We start from the raw sequence: 15759 nt of genomic DNA, 5'->3' as shown, positions 1-15759 counted from the left end.
TTGGGCCGAAAGATCGACCGACGCGAACTTAACACGGTATCACGTGTGGGTAATTATAGGCATCAGCTGTTTTTATGGGACCACTTAGACCCAATTAGGGATCGCTTGATCACATGTTCAGGCAACAGTGGCCTGGGCGCTCAAAATGTGTAACCATAAATATATGGCCGCAATAAAATAATCAAGATCACATGACCTAGAATTTCCCAATCCCCAAATCCCGACGACATCTCGAAGCCTCACAACCCACGCCTCAATTCCCCACCACAACCCTCACCATGGCAAAAAAAGGTACGCATCCCCCTTCTACTCGACGGAGCGCTTACGCGCATCTGCCCGCGCCTCCATAATCCCTCCCTCTACGGGAGCTATACCCAGACCGACTCAACCGCGAACAACCGCACCGAACATTCAACCAAGAGAAGAGAACACAGCTAACCCCCTCCCGCAGCCAAATCCCGCACGATTGCCGTGCGCCTCATCTCCATGGCCATGACAGGCTACTACAAGACGTTAATCCGCCCGCGCGTGCATCGCCCGCTGAGCATGCTGAAATACGATCCTGTTGGTACGTTTGGAGCTCCATGCGCCTTTAGGCGGATTGTGAGGGCTTTTGCTAACGATGGCATGACAGTGCGCAAACAGGTTCTGTTTCTGGAGCAGAAGAGGAAGAAGTAGGCGGTGTTAAGGGGATACGATCTCGAGGAGAGGGCGGCTTGGGGAGGGACAAGGCCAGGGGGGTTGGACTGAGGAGGAGCTTTGCGGAGCTCAGGGTGACCCCGTGGGGGAGGAGGAATGGTTGTATTATATGGCATGACGGCATTCACGGCGTTTGTTGGGACAAGCTTGAGATGGATTGATAGTGTATAAAAGAGATATCTAAAGCCAGAGGCTCCTCGAAGCCAGAGCAAATGTTGAAAAGCAACAAGCTCATTCCAGCCATATTTGTCTCGTTATTTGTGCAATGTGGTGCTATAGCTTCCCAGCGATTCATATGCCCCCTTCTTTTTGGGCGACTGATACCCCCTTGACATGAATAAGTGACAGCAATAGCTATGTTAACAAATATCCCGTTCCTTCTCTGCCCCTCAAAATCGATTGAAATCGATCTTACAAGCTCATAAGTATATCAATCACCAATATGATATAGCAACAGGAATGTCCTCTTTCAGCAACGTCAATATAAAGAACATAGGGTGCATCATCTGCAATCGGATCCTCCCCTCCACAAGCTCGACACCGCCTTCTCCAGCAAATAAAGCTTCAACCCCCCAGGCTTCGTAGGCGGGCCTGCTAAATATATAATAAGAAATATGTTTTCGACCTTGCGAGAAATTCCAACAATCCATCACTATAGGGACCCAAGAGATGGCCCCGCGCTCTCTCGCCTTTTGCTCGCCTCTGAGACGAAGGGCGAGACACGCCGAAACGCTTGGCCAGCAGGGAGCGACAATCTTGTTTGCTTGGTAGGAGGTTCAGATCCCATAACACTTGAGGCCGAACTCCTGTGACGTTTTCGGAGGTTATATTCGGAACTAATGCCCTTGGGTCGCGTAGAGATTATTGAAGAAGGGTTAGAATCGGACCTCGGAGTACTTCCACCACGGATAAGATTGCTATCAGAAGGAAATTTCTTGGTTGGGTCTTGGACTTTGGAAATTGATGCCGATCGAGCCTTTGAGATTTGTCGGCTTGGCCGTGGTTTTATTGACGTTGAATCCGACAGTGGCGTCTTAACTGTATCGTTCGGCAACAGTGACAAATCATCCACCGAATGTTTTATGGGCGAGGTTTGCTTTAGGCAGCTTTTCATTGGGCCAATTGTGACCTGCACTTTGGACGATGGCTTATATTCTTCTGCTTTAGGTGGTTTAACATCAGCCTTTTTGGAAGCTCCTGTTGGACGTTGTCCTCTGGTCGTCTCTTCCATCCGCCCCTTTTTATTTTCTGTGCGATCGGAAGCCAGCATATAGTAGTCGTCAGGTTGATCAAATTCGCTAGAGTTCGTCTCACTTAGTGGGCTGTAGCTGGGGCTGCGAGTGAATCCGCCGCCTTTATCTTGGCTGTCTTCGATCTCGGGCGCGTGTAACGGATAGTCGCGACGGTCATCTTTTGGATCCATTATAGTTCTTGATTCGCGGTATCCAGCCACTTGGGTGTTAAACTTTTTGATAATCTCCCCAAAATGGCCCTTGATGGGAATGGTTGTGTTGGTAAGGACATGATTGAGTTGCGAAATGTTGCTTCTAACTCCCTGTCTCGGCAACGGGCTTGAATTTGGTGCAGAAGGCGTCTGAGAGTCCGGTATTTCAGGTGAATCCGGGACTTGAAGACGCACAACTTTAGGAGTAAAAGAGGTAGCCTGGCCATTAGAGGCCCATGATTTAGTCCCGCTACTGAGGCCACTGTTTTGCGATGGGGTCCTGGCGACGCCTGAGGCTCGACTCTCAGATCCAGCAAGAATCTCTAAAATTGCATCTAGTGCTGCGTTGGCTTCGAAGAGTATGCCAGCTTTCCGGCAGTAGTCCTGGACCTTGGCTTCAATTCCCTCGTATGACTCCAAGCGGCTCGTAACTACGAGATATTCGCGCTTGATAGCCTCAACGGTATCAGTGATATTGTTCACGATTCGAGAATCCGCAGCTGCTTTTTCTACACTCTGTTTAAGCTTTATTTCAAGTTGGGCTATATCAAAGGCGGTTGACTTCACAGCATCGGTCAATGAGTGGCATTCGTTAGCTTGAGATTTAGACCACTGGTCTAATTGGGCCAATCTCTCTGCCTGTTCTTTGTGTTTACCCTCAAGGGTGGCCTTCTCCGTTTCGAGGGTTCGTATCAATTGATCCTTCTTTGCCACGTCTCCTTCAAGTTTTTTAGACTCTGTTTTTAGCCCTTCTGCAATTGCTTCGGCTTCTACTCGTAAACGGAGGAGATTTGAAGCCTTTTGCACATGACTCCTCTTTTCAGACTCTAGGGACTTCCTCCTATCCGTTTCTGCTTCCACCCTTTGTCTCCTGAGGCTCTCACTTGCGCTTGCTTTGAGTTGCGAAATCTCTTGCTCGACATCAATAGCTGTTTGTTCTGCAGAACTCAGTCTTTCTTCGAGATCTGCGTGTTTCACTTGCATAGCTTGGGCTGCTTTTCCTTGCTCCGCCAAAGCCGCCTCGCAGTCCGTCAACTTTTTTGTAACATCTGCCAAGTCACTGACAGCCTTTGCATGGGTTGCTTGGAGATCTGTCAGCTTATTTTGAGCAACAGACCCAGATTCTATCTTTCCCTGGGCCTTTCGTAGCTCATCCACCTTTGTGCCTAGGTTTTCCCGGTATCTATCGATTTCCTTTTGCCTATCATCCAATTGAGTCCGATTCCACTCAGTTTTCACATTGGACTCTGCTCGGCACCTGTCAAGTTCGATTTCCTTGGCGGTCAATTGAATCTGAAGCTCTAGAATTCTTTCTTCGAGCCCTCTAGAGACTAATTCTAGACGTGCATTATCAATCTTCAGAGATGATATCCGGTCGTCAAGTTCTTTCCTGGAATCCTGTATTTCAAAGAGAGCCTCAACGCGAGCCTTTAATGCTTCCATAACCTCAGTTCCGGCATTTCGCAAGGTCTCACTGCCATCGTCTGCGCTTTGGAGACGATCGTTGATATTTGTAGACAGGGCTTCAATTAGGCCCGTCAATTCCAGCACCTCCTTTGGTGCCTGTGGAGGATTTCCTGTTGTCGACTCAAGTAGTCTTAGGCAGTCAGAAAGCCTGCTTTGATTCTCTCTGTCAGTATTGCTGATAGCCTCCGATAGTTTGTTCTCTTGAATAGCTAGCCGGTCGCTGACGCTCAAGCAGTGACTATCAAGAAGGTCTTTGATGGTATCCTTCAGACCTCCCTCTAGATGTTGTGCCTTGAGCTCTTTTTGGAGCAGTCGCGACTTCTCCATTTCCTCTTGTAGCTTGGTTTTGTACGTCTCGAGACTTTCTTTCACCGACTTGAAACTTTCCATTTCTGTGGCCTGTATTAATAAAGTTATAGAACACCGTGGAGTTGACTTACGGCTTATGGCTAGCACTCTGGTTTCTTCTAACCTAGCTTTGGAATTTTGCTGGTAGAGTTGAAGGCTCTGAAGGTTGCTCTTTGCCTCATTGAGTGACATTCTCATGTTTTCTGCCTCGTGCCTGTATTCTACAGCTTGTGATTTATGCTTTGTCACAAAATCTCCAAGTGATTTGTGCTCCTCAAGTTGCGAGTTTAGACTATCATCTAGCGCATCTGCTTTCTCTCTCATCGTTGCAAACCTTTCAGATAGAGATGCATTGGTTCTTCTAAGCTCATTGATGGTTTCCTCGTAATCCTCGTTCTTTTTGGAGACTTCATTGATTTTTGCATCTTTTTCTTGCATCTGCTCAAATAATTTTTGTTTCTCTTTTTCCACGTGAGCCTCTATGCCCTGGAGTAGTTCGTTGGATAGATTGCTGGCCTGTCCAGAGTAGGTTGTAACTTCTCGCTGTTGTGTTGTGAGCCCACGACCATCGGCCGATTCCTTCAGATTATGCCCTTCTGGAGATAATTCAGGGCTGACCTGGGCTTTGCTTTGTAGGTTGACACAAGGACTGCTGATCTCTAGATCTCTTTTGCGTCCCAATTTATTAGCTACTGTTGGCCTGCTGCTTTCGTGCATTCTTTGGCTATTGCCGTCTGAATGTTGGTTCGCTGAATACGTAGTCTCAGGGAAAGGCATATTTGCACGAGACAACTTTCCAATCCGATCATTATCTGTGTAACAAATGCTAGCCCTGCACGTTTCGTTGGCAATATATTTGGATGGTGTGTGCGAACTCAGTTGCTCATAGTCAGTATCGCCGGTGGCAGCCGGCGACTGTGCTCGGTTCTCGAAATTAGGACCAAAGGGAGATCCATGTCCTGGGGAAGGTGCACATTGTTGTGGCGGGGTTGTTCTGCGTAATGCTGACCTATATATCTTCTTGGTCTGAGACTGTACGTCTGGGAACGGGAGAGACATAGATGTGAACGGTCGAGTCTGCTGTGGTCTCAGATACCTACAAACACATGTTAGAGCTGCTTGGAATATAGGGCTTATATACTAACTGAATGGGTTGCCGATCAGTATCAATTGAACCTCCAGCAAAGCTAACCCCTCGCTTCTGTTGTGCCGTAGGTATATTTGTTGAAAGTTGGGCATTTGAGTCCTTTTGCTTGAGAGCAGGGCGTTGGCTTGCCTCAAATTCCATCGCCGGTTCAGCCTCGTTGTTTTTCATAGTAGCTTCTACGAACACCTTGGCTTCACTAATTGTACGTGGCCCATTTGTCGTACTTACCTCTGGAGAATAGTTAGTGTAGTTTCGGCAAAAACTCATATGGGTTCTTACGATGAGGTTCCTGGGTACCGCTACATATTTCGGACGAGGAGGTTGGGCCTCTGCGTGAAGGAACTCTGGTGGCATTGGCACTGGGTCTGGTGGGCCTGAAGATGGGTGTTGTATGAGCCGGCTTTGCGAATTTGAAGTCCATAACAGGCTCATCTTGATCTAGTGGCACTGCATATCGAGGTTCTGGATTGGGCACTGGAAGGGCTTTTGGCTCTACGTTTGAGATTTGCTTGAATGAGTCCTTGTCAAGCAAAGCGTCATCGTATCCATCGGTCGCCTGGGTGTCAATCTCGACAGAAACATACTGGGTTTCCTCAGCACCATTTTTGATGGGATCTGCACAGACATCTTGCATAGGCTCATCCATGGCGTCAACCAAGCCTCATGATGTGGCTGTAGTCACAGCTCAGTTGTTTCGGAATTCCACGTTGCTGCTATATTATGTTATGTTAAATGTGCTTCAAAAAACTTACTTGAACGGGTCTGCCTGGCTCACCTGGCGTTGTAGATGCCCGTCTGAAGCCGGTACACCTTCCAAAAAATACCTTTAGCTTCGTAGACAGTGAACTACGAAGGAGTTTGGGCAAAGAGAAGGCGAAGGAAGGCAGAGCAGAGCAAATACAAACGATTTTGCGGAGAGAAAGTGAAGGATAGAAGAACAGAAAGAAGTGGACGAGCGGATAGTTTTAAACTTTGATGGCAGTGACAGACGGATGGGTAAATCGGATGCTGTAGTAGGATACTACGATTTTTGGTCTTCGGAAGGAAGGAACGATACAGGTCATCGTGACTGCCAAGAATCAACAGAAACAACACCACATCACTGCACTACCATATGGAATACAATTGTATTTACAACGTAACCACGCTTGTATAATAATTTACGTTCAGATAAATGTATAAATATGAAGTGAGGCCGCCATTACCTGTTGTAACTGTATTGGGGAGAGACAAGATGGCTCCTCAAGGGACAACATGGGAGATATCAGAATATCACGGGTCTGCCTCGCTGAATATATTCCACAGTCGGACATCCATAAATAGAGGGAGGTCCATGGTAATATTTTGCAGTGCATAGAGGATTCGTGGCTTTCAGGGCTTGCGACATAGAAAATAGAAGCCAGGGATAAATTTGTGGGCAGGCGCTTAATATAATTATTTTTACCGCACCAACATGAGGAAGTGAGGGAAATAGAAGCACAAACATATTTGAAGGGCACCTTTCTTCGTTGGGAGAACGGATGCAGGGCACACATCTGTTCCATAGTTGAAACCCATGGGTAGACTGGAGGCGCCGTCACATAGGTCGGCGATGAGGATTGAAATGAGATATGGTTCCATACTTCAACATACAACAAGTCTCATGGCTGAATAGATTCAGATATCATCGTAAGGGTTGAGATAGAGACCTCAAAACTTACAGTTCCTGTTCATTCCCTCCACAGTAGTTGTGTTGATGTCGAAACCTGGCTCGGCGACAAAGCCACGTCTGCCCTCACCGCAAGCCAAAGCTAGGCGCCGATCACCACGGCGCATTTGATGGGCGATTCACCAGCCGCTCTGGAGATCATGGATGATGACGACGACCTCAAGCAGCGACGAGTGGACTGCGGCAAACATCGACGAAGTGCCAAGTTCTCCAACGAACGACTGATAAGAATGCCTTGGGTCGACAATCCAACGGCCAAGGCCATACATTCGGCGTCAGAAGGTTAATATTAGAGTCAATCCTGTGCACTCTCCGTTTCCAAGACCTTGGGTAAGATTGTAAGTGTCGACTTTGACAGCTGTGGTGTGGAGCGTGGTATGGAGTGGTGTCTCCACGCACCGGCAGTCGTCCTGCCCGCTAAACTCATCACCAAGCCTCGCACTCTCATTGGCGCACCACGACCCTTGCTCACCACCGAAGCGCTGAGCGTCGGCGGCAACGATTGACTCTCGCCAATCACAACCGCGATCGGCATCAAGAGAAGGATCCCCTGGTGAGAATATCTCAACTCGCAGTTTCACAGCTTGGCAGGATGGGGAGGGAGACCCAATTACTGGCCGTCCCTGGCGTGATGATATGCGTACAGAAAGCCCATAAAACAGGCATGGCCGCACATTTCACCCCATCACCGTTACATTTGTGCGCCCCCTCGCTGAATCAGTCAATATCACTATCACACGCGGGACGGCTGGCTAAATCTCGATTCTGCGCGCCACAGAGTAACATCTCACTGCTGCCATTCATATATTGGGAGGGGTCGCTGTCACGATATAATGGGGTCTTCAATTCTATTTACCGCCTGCTGCTGGCTACATCTTGCCTTTTTGACCTTCGCCCAAGATAACAATACGCCAACTCCAACTCCGACTGGTAATACACCCGAAATGTCTGCCGCTCAAGCCTCTGCCTCGAAGGAATTCGCGGCCCTATTCACAGATCCTGTACCAGCATCTAACACTCCAAGTGGGGACGACGCCGGCGCTGCTGGTCCGAGTAGCGGGTCTGTCACCATATCGAGGGGAGGAATTATCGCAATTGGTGTTGTCGTTGGATTTGTCGTGGTATTCGGAGGTATGTTGACCATAGATACTCCAGCGAGCCTCTATCTGACCATTCTCAGTTGTTTCGTCTGTCCTATTTTACCTGGCGAAGAAGAGGTCCTGGGAGATCCGCGCCAGTATCAGAAAGTCCGCCAAGCGCGTCGCAACTGCTCTTACTCCACGCCGATCCGAATTCCCAAAGAACGTGCGCAACCCCAAGAGAAACTCGAGGGGCATGTCGAAGATTGACGAGGTGCCTCCGACGCCAAGGATAACGAATGAGGATCTCGAAAAGGCAAATATAAAGGCGGATGCGATTGAGATGAAAGCGCCTAGCAAGTTTGCCAAGTGGGGAAGGAAGACTGAGAGGTAGTCGTGATGAGAGATTAGTGGGGTCGATGAGATATGTACTGATGGGTTATGTGTATTGACGGGTTGGTTCGGCGTTAATTCGCTCGTGGATACGGGACTAGCAAGGCGCTTTGGGTATATCGGGTATTTCATGAGGTAGCTAGACTTATAGTTGTCGGAATACATTTCCACTTGCACTTCGCCTGTTGTCTCGTTTGCCTTGCTTAGGTTGTTCCGGCTTCGCTTCCCTCTCCTTCGTCTTGACCGTTGGCGCAAACGTGATTTGTCTCTCACCAACCACGTCGCCCCGTTTCCTGTCACCCCGACCACTTGGTTGCGCTCTTGATCCCAAAGCAGTATCCCTCTTTTGATGTCCGGACTTCTTGTACGAGGATGAAGAAATGCGCATCTCGGGTTTCGGCTTGGCCGCGATCTCGTCTTCGCTCTCGCCTTCACTCTCATCGCTACTGTTCTCCTTGGTTCCGCGAGGCCTGGGCGCTCCGTCTCCAACCTTGGTACTGGGGTTGAGCATCTGGAACTCCCTACTCTTCTCGTCGACGGCGAACTCTTCATCCTCGAACAGCTTGCCGAAACGATCGTCGCCCAGGACACCCCTGTCCTCATCGACCTTCTCTCTCCTCTCCTGTCTCTTGAGCATCTTATCCACGAGGTTCTGGTTGACCTTGACCTTCTTGCCGCTGCCTCTGATTCTGCTCTCGCGCTCCTTTTCAACCTTCTCCTTGATCTTCTTGGTGCGTTCCTCTTCCCATACGTATGGGTTCGCGATAAGGCGGGCTTGCTCGTAGAGCTTCGAAGCAACGAAGTAACCGTGCATATATGGTCGCAACAAGCTGGTGGTACCAACAAGGTGGCCCATGTTGAGCTGTTTCAATTCTGGTAATGTCAAGAACTTGTAGTTGTCGTAGGTCTCGGTAGTCTCCTCTTCGGCCATCTCTTCAACCATGTTGTCCAGGAATCCGCACCACTTTGGCGCTGGGCCGAGTTGTGGGATGAAGAACGAGTGTTGTTGCTTGCCTTCGTTCGCCGTCAAGAGCATACCGCTATCTTTGCAATGCGCGACGCAGTTGATATCGACAGCCGGTTCGACAGATGTCCATGGTGTGCCGTCTGCTTCATCCCAAAGCTTGATGATACGCTTATCAGCCGAAAGGATCTTCTTTTCCTGAGACGATGTCGTGAGGTGCATGAGAGTTTGAATAGCGTAGCCGTATCCTTGATCCTTTTTCAACAACGGCACCGACTTTCGCAGGTCGAAAATCTGAACAATACCCTCGGAGGTTCCTGTAGCTAAGGATAACCCAGATCTGGCGAAATCGAGAGCTGTGACACCGCCTTGGTGACCTGACAGCATGCCGATCTTTGACTTTGACCTCGAATCCCAAAACTCCACTGTTCCTATTGATGTTCCGAATGCCATTAGGTTGTGGCTGTCTTCTGCAATAGCAGCAACGTTCACACTTCCAGTATTAATTCCTCCCTGCAGGGCACCGCCTCCTGAAGTCGTCATGTCATCTCCACCAACGTCCACCTGGTATGGCTTCATGTATCTTCCAACTTCGAGATTCAGGCGGTATACCTCGCCACTCCCGTCGGAATTAACGCCGACGGCAGGAATAATAGCCTCGGCCAGATGTTTGTCATATTTCAGATCGCGACCGTATCGAGGGAGGCGTGTACGGTAATGGCATCCACCGGGCGTGTGGAATTCGAGACTCCTGTCGGTTTGTAGATGCAAAGATTTCGAGTAGTCGGACGAGAGAAGGATGAAGGTGTAGTTGAGGGAACTTGTGTGTCGAGCGAAAGATAGAGAGAGATGGGGCAAATAATGCGTATGGATTTGTGGTTTATAGGTTCCAGTGCTCATAACCCAGTCACCATCATCACTGGTTCGAACGCAGGCGCTCGCCTCTTCGAATTCGAAATCTTGAAGCAGCTCCACACGATTTTGGTATTCCGCATCGTTCTTCAAACTGCGCTTCCTTTTCCTAGCAAGCCAGTCTGGGAGCGGCCTTGCGGTATCGCTCCCGGAAATAGTGTACACAGGCACATCGTGGGGGTTTGTGAGCTTCATGTTGGCGGTGGCTCTCGATGTTCTACGAAAAGTTTCGCGGAAGTTTTGCGGCGATAGGGATTGATAAAGATTTAGACTTTTGTTAGCGGCGGGTATACCCGCCGTTAGTCTGATTGGGGAAATCGATGTTGCTTACCGGCTGAGGGGCGACAACAGAACCCCGGATTGCAAGGACAACCAGGCACGACCCACGACACACGGGCGCAGCCAGCAACACCAGCAAACTCTTTGTATATGCGGTGTAATGTTGTACGTTATCGATGCATAAGTTGTGCGACTACTTGATTCGAACGAAACGCAATGGATCGAGAAGTCTGTTTCCGACGTTATCCCAACCGTGAAGACATCGAGAACAACTGCGCCCATGACAGTATATCACGACGAGCTGCTTTATCTTTAAAACGTTAGGCGCGTCCTTAGACTTGGAAGTCACTGCTGGATATCCAGGCGTAATAGAAGACCGCGTCCGGCCCTCTGGTGAGGTTGCCTGGGCCCAAGTCGCCACTGGACTCCACTATGGATATCGGCGACTACGGGACAAATGTCGTTTGTACAGTATGTCCCACATCACATATTTTTTGTTATGGCTGCTAACTTTACTGTAGTACGAACTTAACTCGATAGCATACTCATTTTTCGAATGCCCTTCCGACGCAACCTCGGTTTCGACGGAGCTTTACAAACTTGTCGCACAGCTGCAGCAACTCGGGCTTCTCGCAGCTAAAGATAATAAGAAGGCTGGGCTATGGATATTTGAGACTGGGGATAATGCCGAACCTGCTTCTTCTCCTTCGGGGGCTGCTCAATTGCCAAGTCTTGCCTCAAATCTAGGCATTGATTTGGCATTGAAGCACAGCGGCTCATACGACTCCAACTCGCTGCTGGAATCATGGAAATCTTTATCGAAGCCTCCTACAAATACCATATCAAGTCCTTCGACAGATTCTGGCGAGCCTCTATCACAAAAAGAATCGTTTGAGAAGCACTTTCGAGCTGCCCAAGCAGCAATAATGAACAAAGAGGCTACTGTCAACAATTCACTCATAGGCCTGAATAATGATGCGGGCACGATTAATCCTACACTGAAAGATAGGGCCCGACAATTCCAGCTTCTTGCCCAGTCAAGACTGCGCCTACATATTCATGATTACTTTCTAACGGCCGTGTTTTTATCTTTGGGATATGCACTTTGCCTTGATCACGGATACATCCCTTTGAGCTCCAGGACGCTAGTTGTGCCGAAATCAAACCTCGCCACCACAGGTCCGCAGATAACCGCCCAAAGCAATAATGGAAAGGGGGAGGATCGCTTGCAGCTTGTCACACTGAGCAGCGATTATACAGGCAGCAAGGTGCTTGTGATTAAGGCGACTCTCACCACATCGATGAGCTACATTGGCTGCGATCTTCCACGCCTTGTGAAGCATGAAGATGTACCTATCCCTGCTAATGCAACTTTGATCCTTGGCCCTGGAGGATCTACGGGCAATTTCAAGGGCCTAGCAAACAATGGGTTTCAATCCACCGTTTCAAAATTTGCGACTGATTCAGACGAGGCTCAGCACTCAGGGAATGAAGGACAGCCCTCGTCTCACCGGCTGAGAAGTCGCTGCTTGGAATGGCTTGTGGGCAAAGGGATTAATAAGGAGCGTCTTGAGAACAGTGCCTGGTTCATGGTTGAAATCTACTTGAACCAGCTTACAAGTAATGCTAGGCAGGGATTGTCCGAAGAGCGCGTATTAATTCCATGGCCTTCGTTTCTCTGCTTTCGGCAGACAGATAATACGTTAAGTTCGAATGATGCATTTGGAACGTTGAGCATATACGATCCCCTTGAATTTGCGCAGACTTGGTACGCTGGACAACAGGACAGAGAAGCAACAATAATTAGGAGGAAGAAAGAGCGTGACGCAGCAGAAGCAGCTGCCAAGTCACAGGCGGACAGTGAAGCCCAAGATTTACATTCTTTGTATTCGCCGCTGGCTTTGCGGAGGTCTAGCGTGGCGGGGTTAGTTTATCCAACACCACCGGATGGAGTACAACATACAGTGGGCGCCACACCTACCTTCGATGAAGCCGTGTCCACCCCAGGCCAGCAAGGCCTGCCATTGTCGACAGATGCAAGCAGCTCGTTAGTTACGAAAACTGAAGCAGACGCAAATGGACCTCTGGATATTGCCAGCCACGCAGATTTCGATTTTCAAGATACAAGTAACGGCAACTTGTTTGGCGACGCCGGCGATGATCTCTTCGGGGAAGAAAACGATATTACAGACGCAGATTTCAGCTTCTTCGATGAACCAGATATATTTCAAGGAAATCAAGATGTTGAAATGCCTGGTCAGGACAACGCTCCGGAAGTGGTCGAAAACGAATTGACCCTTGGTCCAAAGGATGACTTAAATATGGGCGATGTTCCAGACATGGCCGATGTCCACATGGGTAATACAGACGAATCACCTGTCGAAGAAAGTCTACCCCCAGATTTACCTTCTGATACCGACCCCGCTCGCCAGATCGAAATAAAAACCGAGGCGAGCATGGAAGGCCCAGAAACATCTATGGACGAGCCTAGTCCACCATTGAAGCCCGAATATGTCTTTGGGCGGCTATCCACATTCGATGTATTTTCAAAGCCTCTTCTGACGAAACCACAAGAAGACATATCGTCAGTCGTCTTAAATCCAGCCGGTGCATTTGGTGGAGTTGATTTCAAGGCGTTGTTTGCATCATTGCACCAGAAGTATGGGTCCCATGGGCGCTTCATTTATCCGCCTCCTAAAGTCTCTCCAAATACGTTGCGAGCAAAGTTTCCGACCACAGACTACTTTAATCGCCGCCGCCGCCGCAAACTGGCCGGTAAATCGTCTATCGTGCGGGGCGTCCATACAGGCTCGGACCATCACTTTCTTGTCCCTGGGCAGACAATCAACTTTGAGCAACCCACCCAGCGAGGCTCGCGTAGCCCCAGTCCATCGTCTGATCAAGATGACAGTAGTGACGAGATGGATGGTAGCTATTCGCACAATTCTTCCAGTCTAAAACGGAGACAGCAACTTGAAGATACTAGCGAAAGCAACGATGATGAGGAGATCACCTCGTCGTTTCAGGAGCTCCAAGTCGGCCAAGTTGACGAGACCAATAATGCGGCTTTAGACACGGTCTATCCATTTGCCTTGGATTCTGATTTTGCCCGGTGGTCCGCGGCCATGTTCTTAGCCTGGCCAAATCCATGGGCAAACGAATATACATTGACGGACGCAGAGTATATTGCTGCAGCGCAAATACTCGGTGATCAGGCAATATCATATACACTTCGATACCCGAACGACGGCAACAGGCATACTAGCTCACTCGAAGAAAATATTAAGGCGACGTATACTCCTGATCTTATTCGTCAAGATGTTGTACAAGCCGCCAAGAAGTACTTCAAGGGTGCTAGCCCTCAAACGTTATCAAACTTCCTAGATATACAAGGCGTTCCACGACAATTGACTGGCAATAACCGTCTTCCTCCACGCCCGATGCCGAGTTCTCAGGGGAGTCAAGGAAGCCAAGGCTCAAACCCGACAAAACCCAACCCTATATTTCCATTGCCGTCGCCACATCTTCAATTGCGGAGATCAGATTCGAGGCTCAGCGTTCTTCCATCAGCATTGCCGTTTTGGGATGTGCTTGGGCTTGCTCCTCGCGGCAATGGTAAACATGTCACGTCGCTTTGCGTGTTCCCGAAGGCCGTAGGCATGGCGGAAAGTGCAGACTTATTCCTTGAGAATATAAGGAGCGCATACGAGACGAGAAGATTAGGGAGCCACGAGAGGCTGAATACGGAAGGCTCTGTCAATGGTTTACTCCCCATAGAGCTTGGTGGCCAGGCAACACGATTTGCATCCGACCAGGGCTTGTCTGTTATTCGCGAGGCCTTGTTTCAAGTCGCCAATCTATTAGCATCTTCGGCGGCTGATAGCACCAACTTTGTGGTGTATTTCGTATACGACCCCGAAAGCCCAGACATTTTGGTGCCAATATGCTCTGCCTTCCATAGCATGTTTGAAGTATACAAACTTGCAATGGCGGGCAAGACGGTATCCAATGAATTGGTGCTGCAGCTTGTGCCATTGAACTTTGTTAGCGCACGCACGCATCTCGTCGTCTTACCTCCGACAGATTATACAAGATTGGCCATGGAGGTGTACGATCGTTGCTTCGATTTTCAGGCTGGGGTTGCATCGCCGTCGGTTGCCATCGAACCTCCCCTGCCACGAACTATTGATTTCAAGTTGACGGCGACTCCATCGGCTTCACTTCTACAAGAAAACTCGTGTTTGCAAATTGCCTATGCTCAAAGCATAGATGATCGTTGGATCACAGCAGCTTGGTCTGACAACACCGGAAGCGAACAAATGACAGCCTCATATTGTCTAGGGAGACAAGATGCCCCTTTGACAAGACAGTTCTCCGATATTGCTCATGAGATATGGGAGACTACGCTCGATATCATAGCGTCTAAGAAGGTTCACTGGCGCATCATAATCGCTAAATGTGGCGTTATGGAGGCACAGGACGTACGCTTCTGGAAAGGCTTGTCTGAAACAGAAAGGAATGCCCAAATATCTTTAACACTACTTAGTGTTGATACACAGCCAGCACTGCAGCTTCTGCCGCCTGGCCTTTCAATACCAGCTTCGACTTTGACATCTCAGTCAACATTCTATACCACACCAGTGTCGACTCCGCAACCATCATCAATACTCTCTCCTGATCAATCAGGTGGTACTCCCACTGCAACCCCAACTGATGGAACGGGGGAACTCAAGATTGAGCCTGACGCCACACTCATCGATCTTACCAACCAAAGTTATGGTGCTGTGCTTGCCCATCGAGTCAACAATTCAAACAGTCCCCTTGAAGTGCGCCCAACAGCGATCAGCGGCTACCTCATCAAACGTACTGGAGCATCCAGCTCTGACGTACCTGCCGTAATGGAGGTGAACATAGTATGGACGGATATAAATCCTCGGCTCGCCGAGAACCCCCTCAGGGAGATTTTAGCATGGTATAGCGGTCTAGCGACATTAGCTAGAGCCAGAGGAATTGTCGATCCAGTTAAGGATACAAGACCGTGGCATATAGCAGCTGCGGAGAAGGCTGTTCGGTTGCTTTATTTACTCATGTAGCGTTGCTTTTTGGGGCGGTTGATTATAGGTTGGGTGGCGTTATTTGTTTTTTGATTCGGGAAGGCGAGCATACATAAAGGAAACGTATATATAGCCAGTTAAATATACTAGATCCCATCTATATGTCATATTTATTATGGTAGATCTGTGTAGTCTTCTTAAATGTCGATGTGAGAACGACTTTTCTCAGGAACAATGGCATATCACGTGATGAGTATGGGCACAT

At 48.9% G+C, this 15759-nt stretch overlaps 6 protein-coding genes across 6 annotated transcripts; 3 read left to right on the top strand and 3 right to left on the bottom strand.

Moving 5' to 3' along the window:
- The first annotated feature begins 227 nt into the window (after nt 1–227).
- VE01_01868 (uncharacterized protein) lies at nt 228–960 on the top strand. The gene is made up of 3 exons (XM_018271383.2): nt 228–291; nt 452–568; nt 635–960. The coding sequence occupies exons 1-3, from the start codon at nt 279–281 to the stop codon at nt 676–678; spliced, it is 174 nt and encodes a 57-aa protein (XP_018133657.1). The 5' UTR covers nt 228–278; the 3' UTR covers nt 679–960.
- Nucleotides 936–6108, bottom strand: VE01_01867 (uncharacterized protein). The gene is made up of 5 exons (XM_018271382.2): nt 5881–6108; nt 5385–5818; nt 5104–5335; nt 4051–5054; nt 936–4002 (listed from the first exon to the last, which is right to left on the bottom strand). The coding sequence occupies exons 2-5, from the start codon at nt 5749–5751 to the stop codon at nt 1352–1354; spliced, it is 4254 nt and encodes a 1417-aa protein (XP_018133662.1). The 5' UTR covers nt 5752–5818; nt 5881–6108; the 3' UTR covers nt 936–1351.
- A 161-nt stretch (nt 6109–6269) lies between these two features.
- Nucleotides 6270–7238, bottom strand: VE01_10742 (uncharacterized protein). The gene has a single exon (XM_059464194.1). The coding sequence runs from the start codon at nt 6647–6649 to the stop codon at nt 6272–6274; it is 378 nt and encodes a 125-aa protein (XP_059320177.1). The 5' UTR covers nt 6650–7238; the 3' UTR covers nt 6270–6271.
- A 118-nt stretch (nt 7239–7356) lies between these two features.
- On the top strand, nt 7357–8420 carry VE01_01866 (uncharacterized protein). Its single transcript, XM_018271381.2, has 2 exons — nt 7357–7944; nt 7994–8420. Exons 1-2 carry the CDS (start codon nt 7647–7649, stop codon nt 8284–8286), a joined length of 591 nt encoding a protein of 196 aa, XP_018133661.2. The 5' UTR covers nt 7357–7646; the 3' UTR covers nt 8287–8420.
- ENP2 (Small ribosomal subunit biogenesis) lies at nt 7636–10376 on the bottom strand. Its single transcript, XM_018271380.2, has one exon. The coding sequence runs from the start codon at nt 10354–10356 to the stop codon at nt 8431–8433; it is 1926 nt and encodes a 641-aa protein (XP_018133660.1). The 5' UTR covers nt 10357–10376; the 3' UTR covers nt 7636–8430.
- Nucleotides 10377–10516: 140 nt separating this feature from the next.
- SSN2 (mediator of RNA polymerase II transcription subunit 13) lies at nt 10517–15651 on the top strand. Its single transcript, XM_018271379.2, has 2 exons — nt 10517–10911; nt 10962–15651. Exons 1-2 carry the CDS (start codon nt 10873–10875, stop codon nt 15531–15533), a joined length of 4611 nt encoding a protein of 1536 aa, XP_018133659.1. The 5' UTR covers nt 10517–10872; the 3' UTR covers nt 15534–15651.
- The last annotated feature ends 108 nt before the right edge of the window (nt 15652–15759 follow it).

The sequence above is a fragment of the Pseudogymnoascus verrucosus genome (assembly GCF_001662655.1).
Source record: "Pseudogymnoascus verrucosus strain UAMH 10579 unplaced genomic scaffold scaffold_5, whole genome shotgun sequence".
NCBI lineage: Eukaryota > Fungi > Ascomycota > Leotiomycetes > Thelebolales > Thelebolaceae > Pseudogymnoascus > Pseudogymnoascus verrucosus.
Note: the sequence above shows the minus strand (reverse complement) of the source record. Positions and strands in the feature narration are given on the sequence as shown.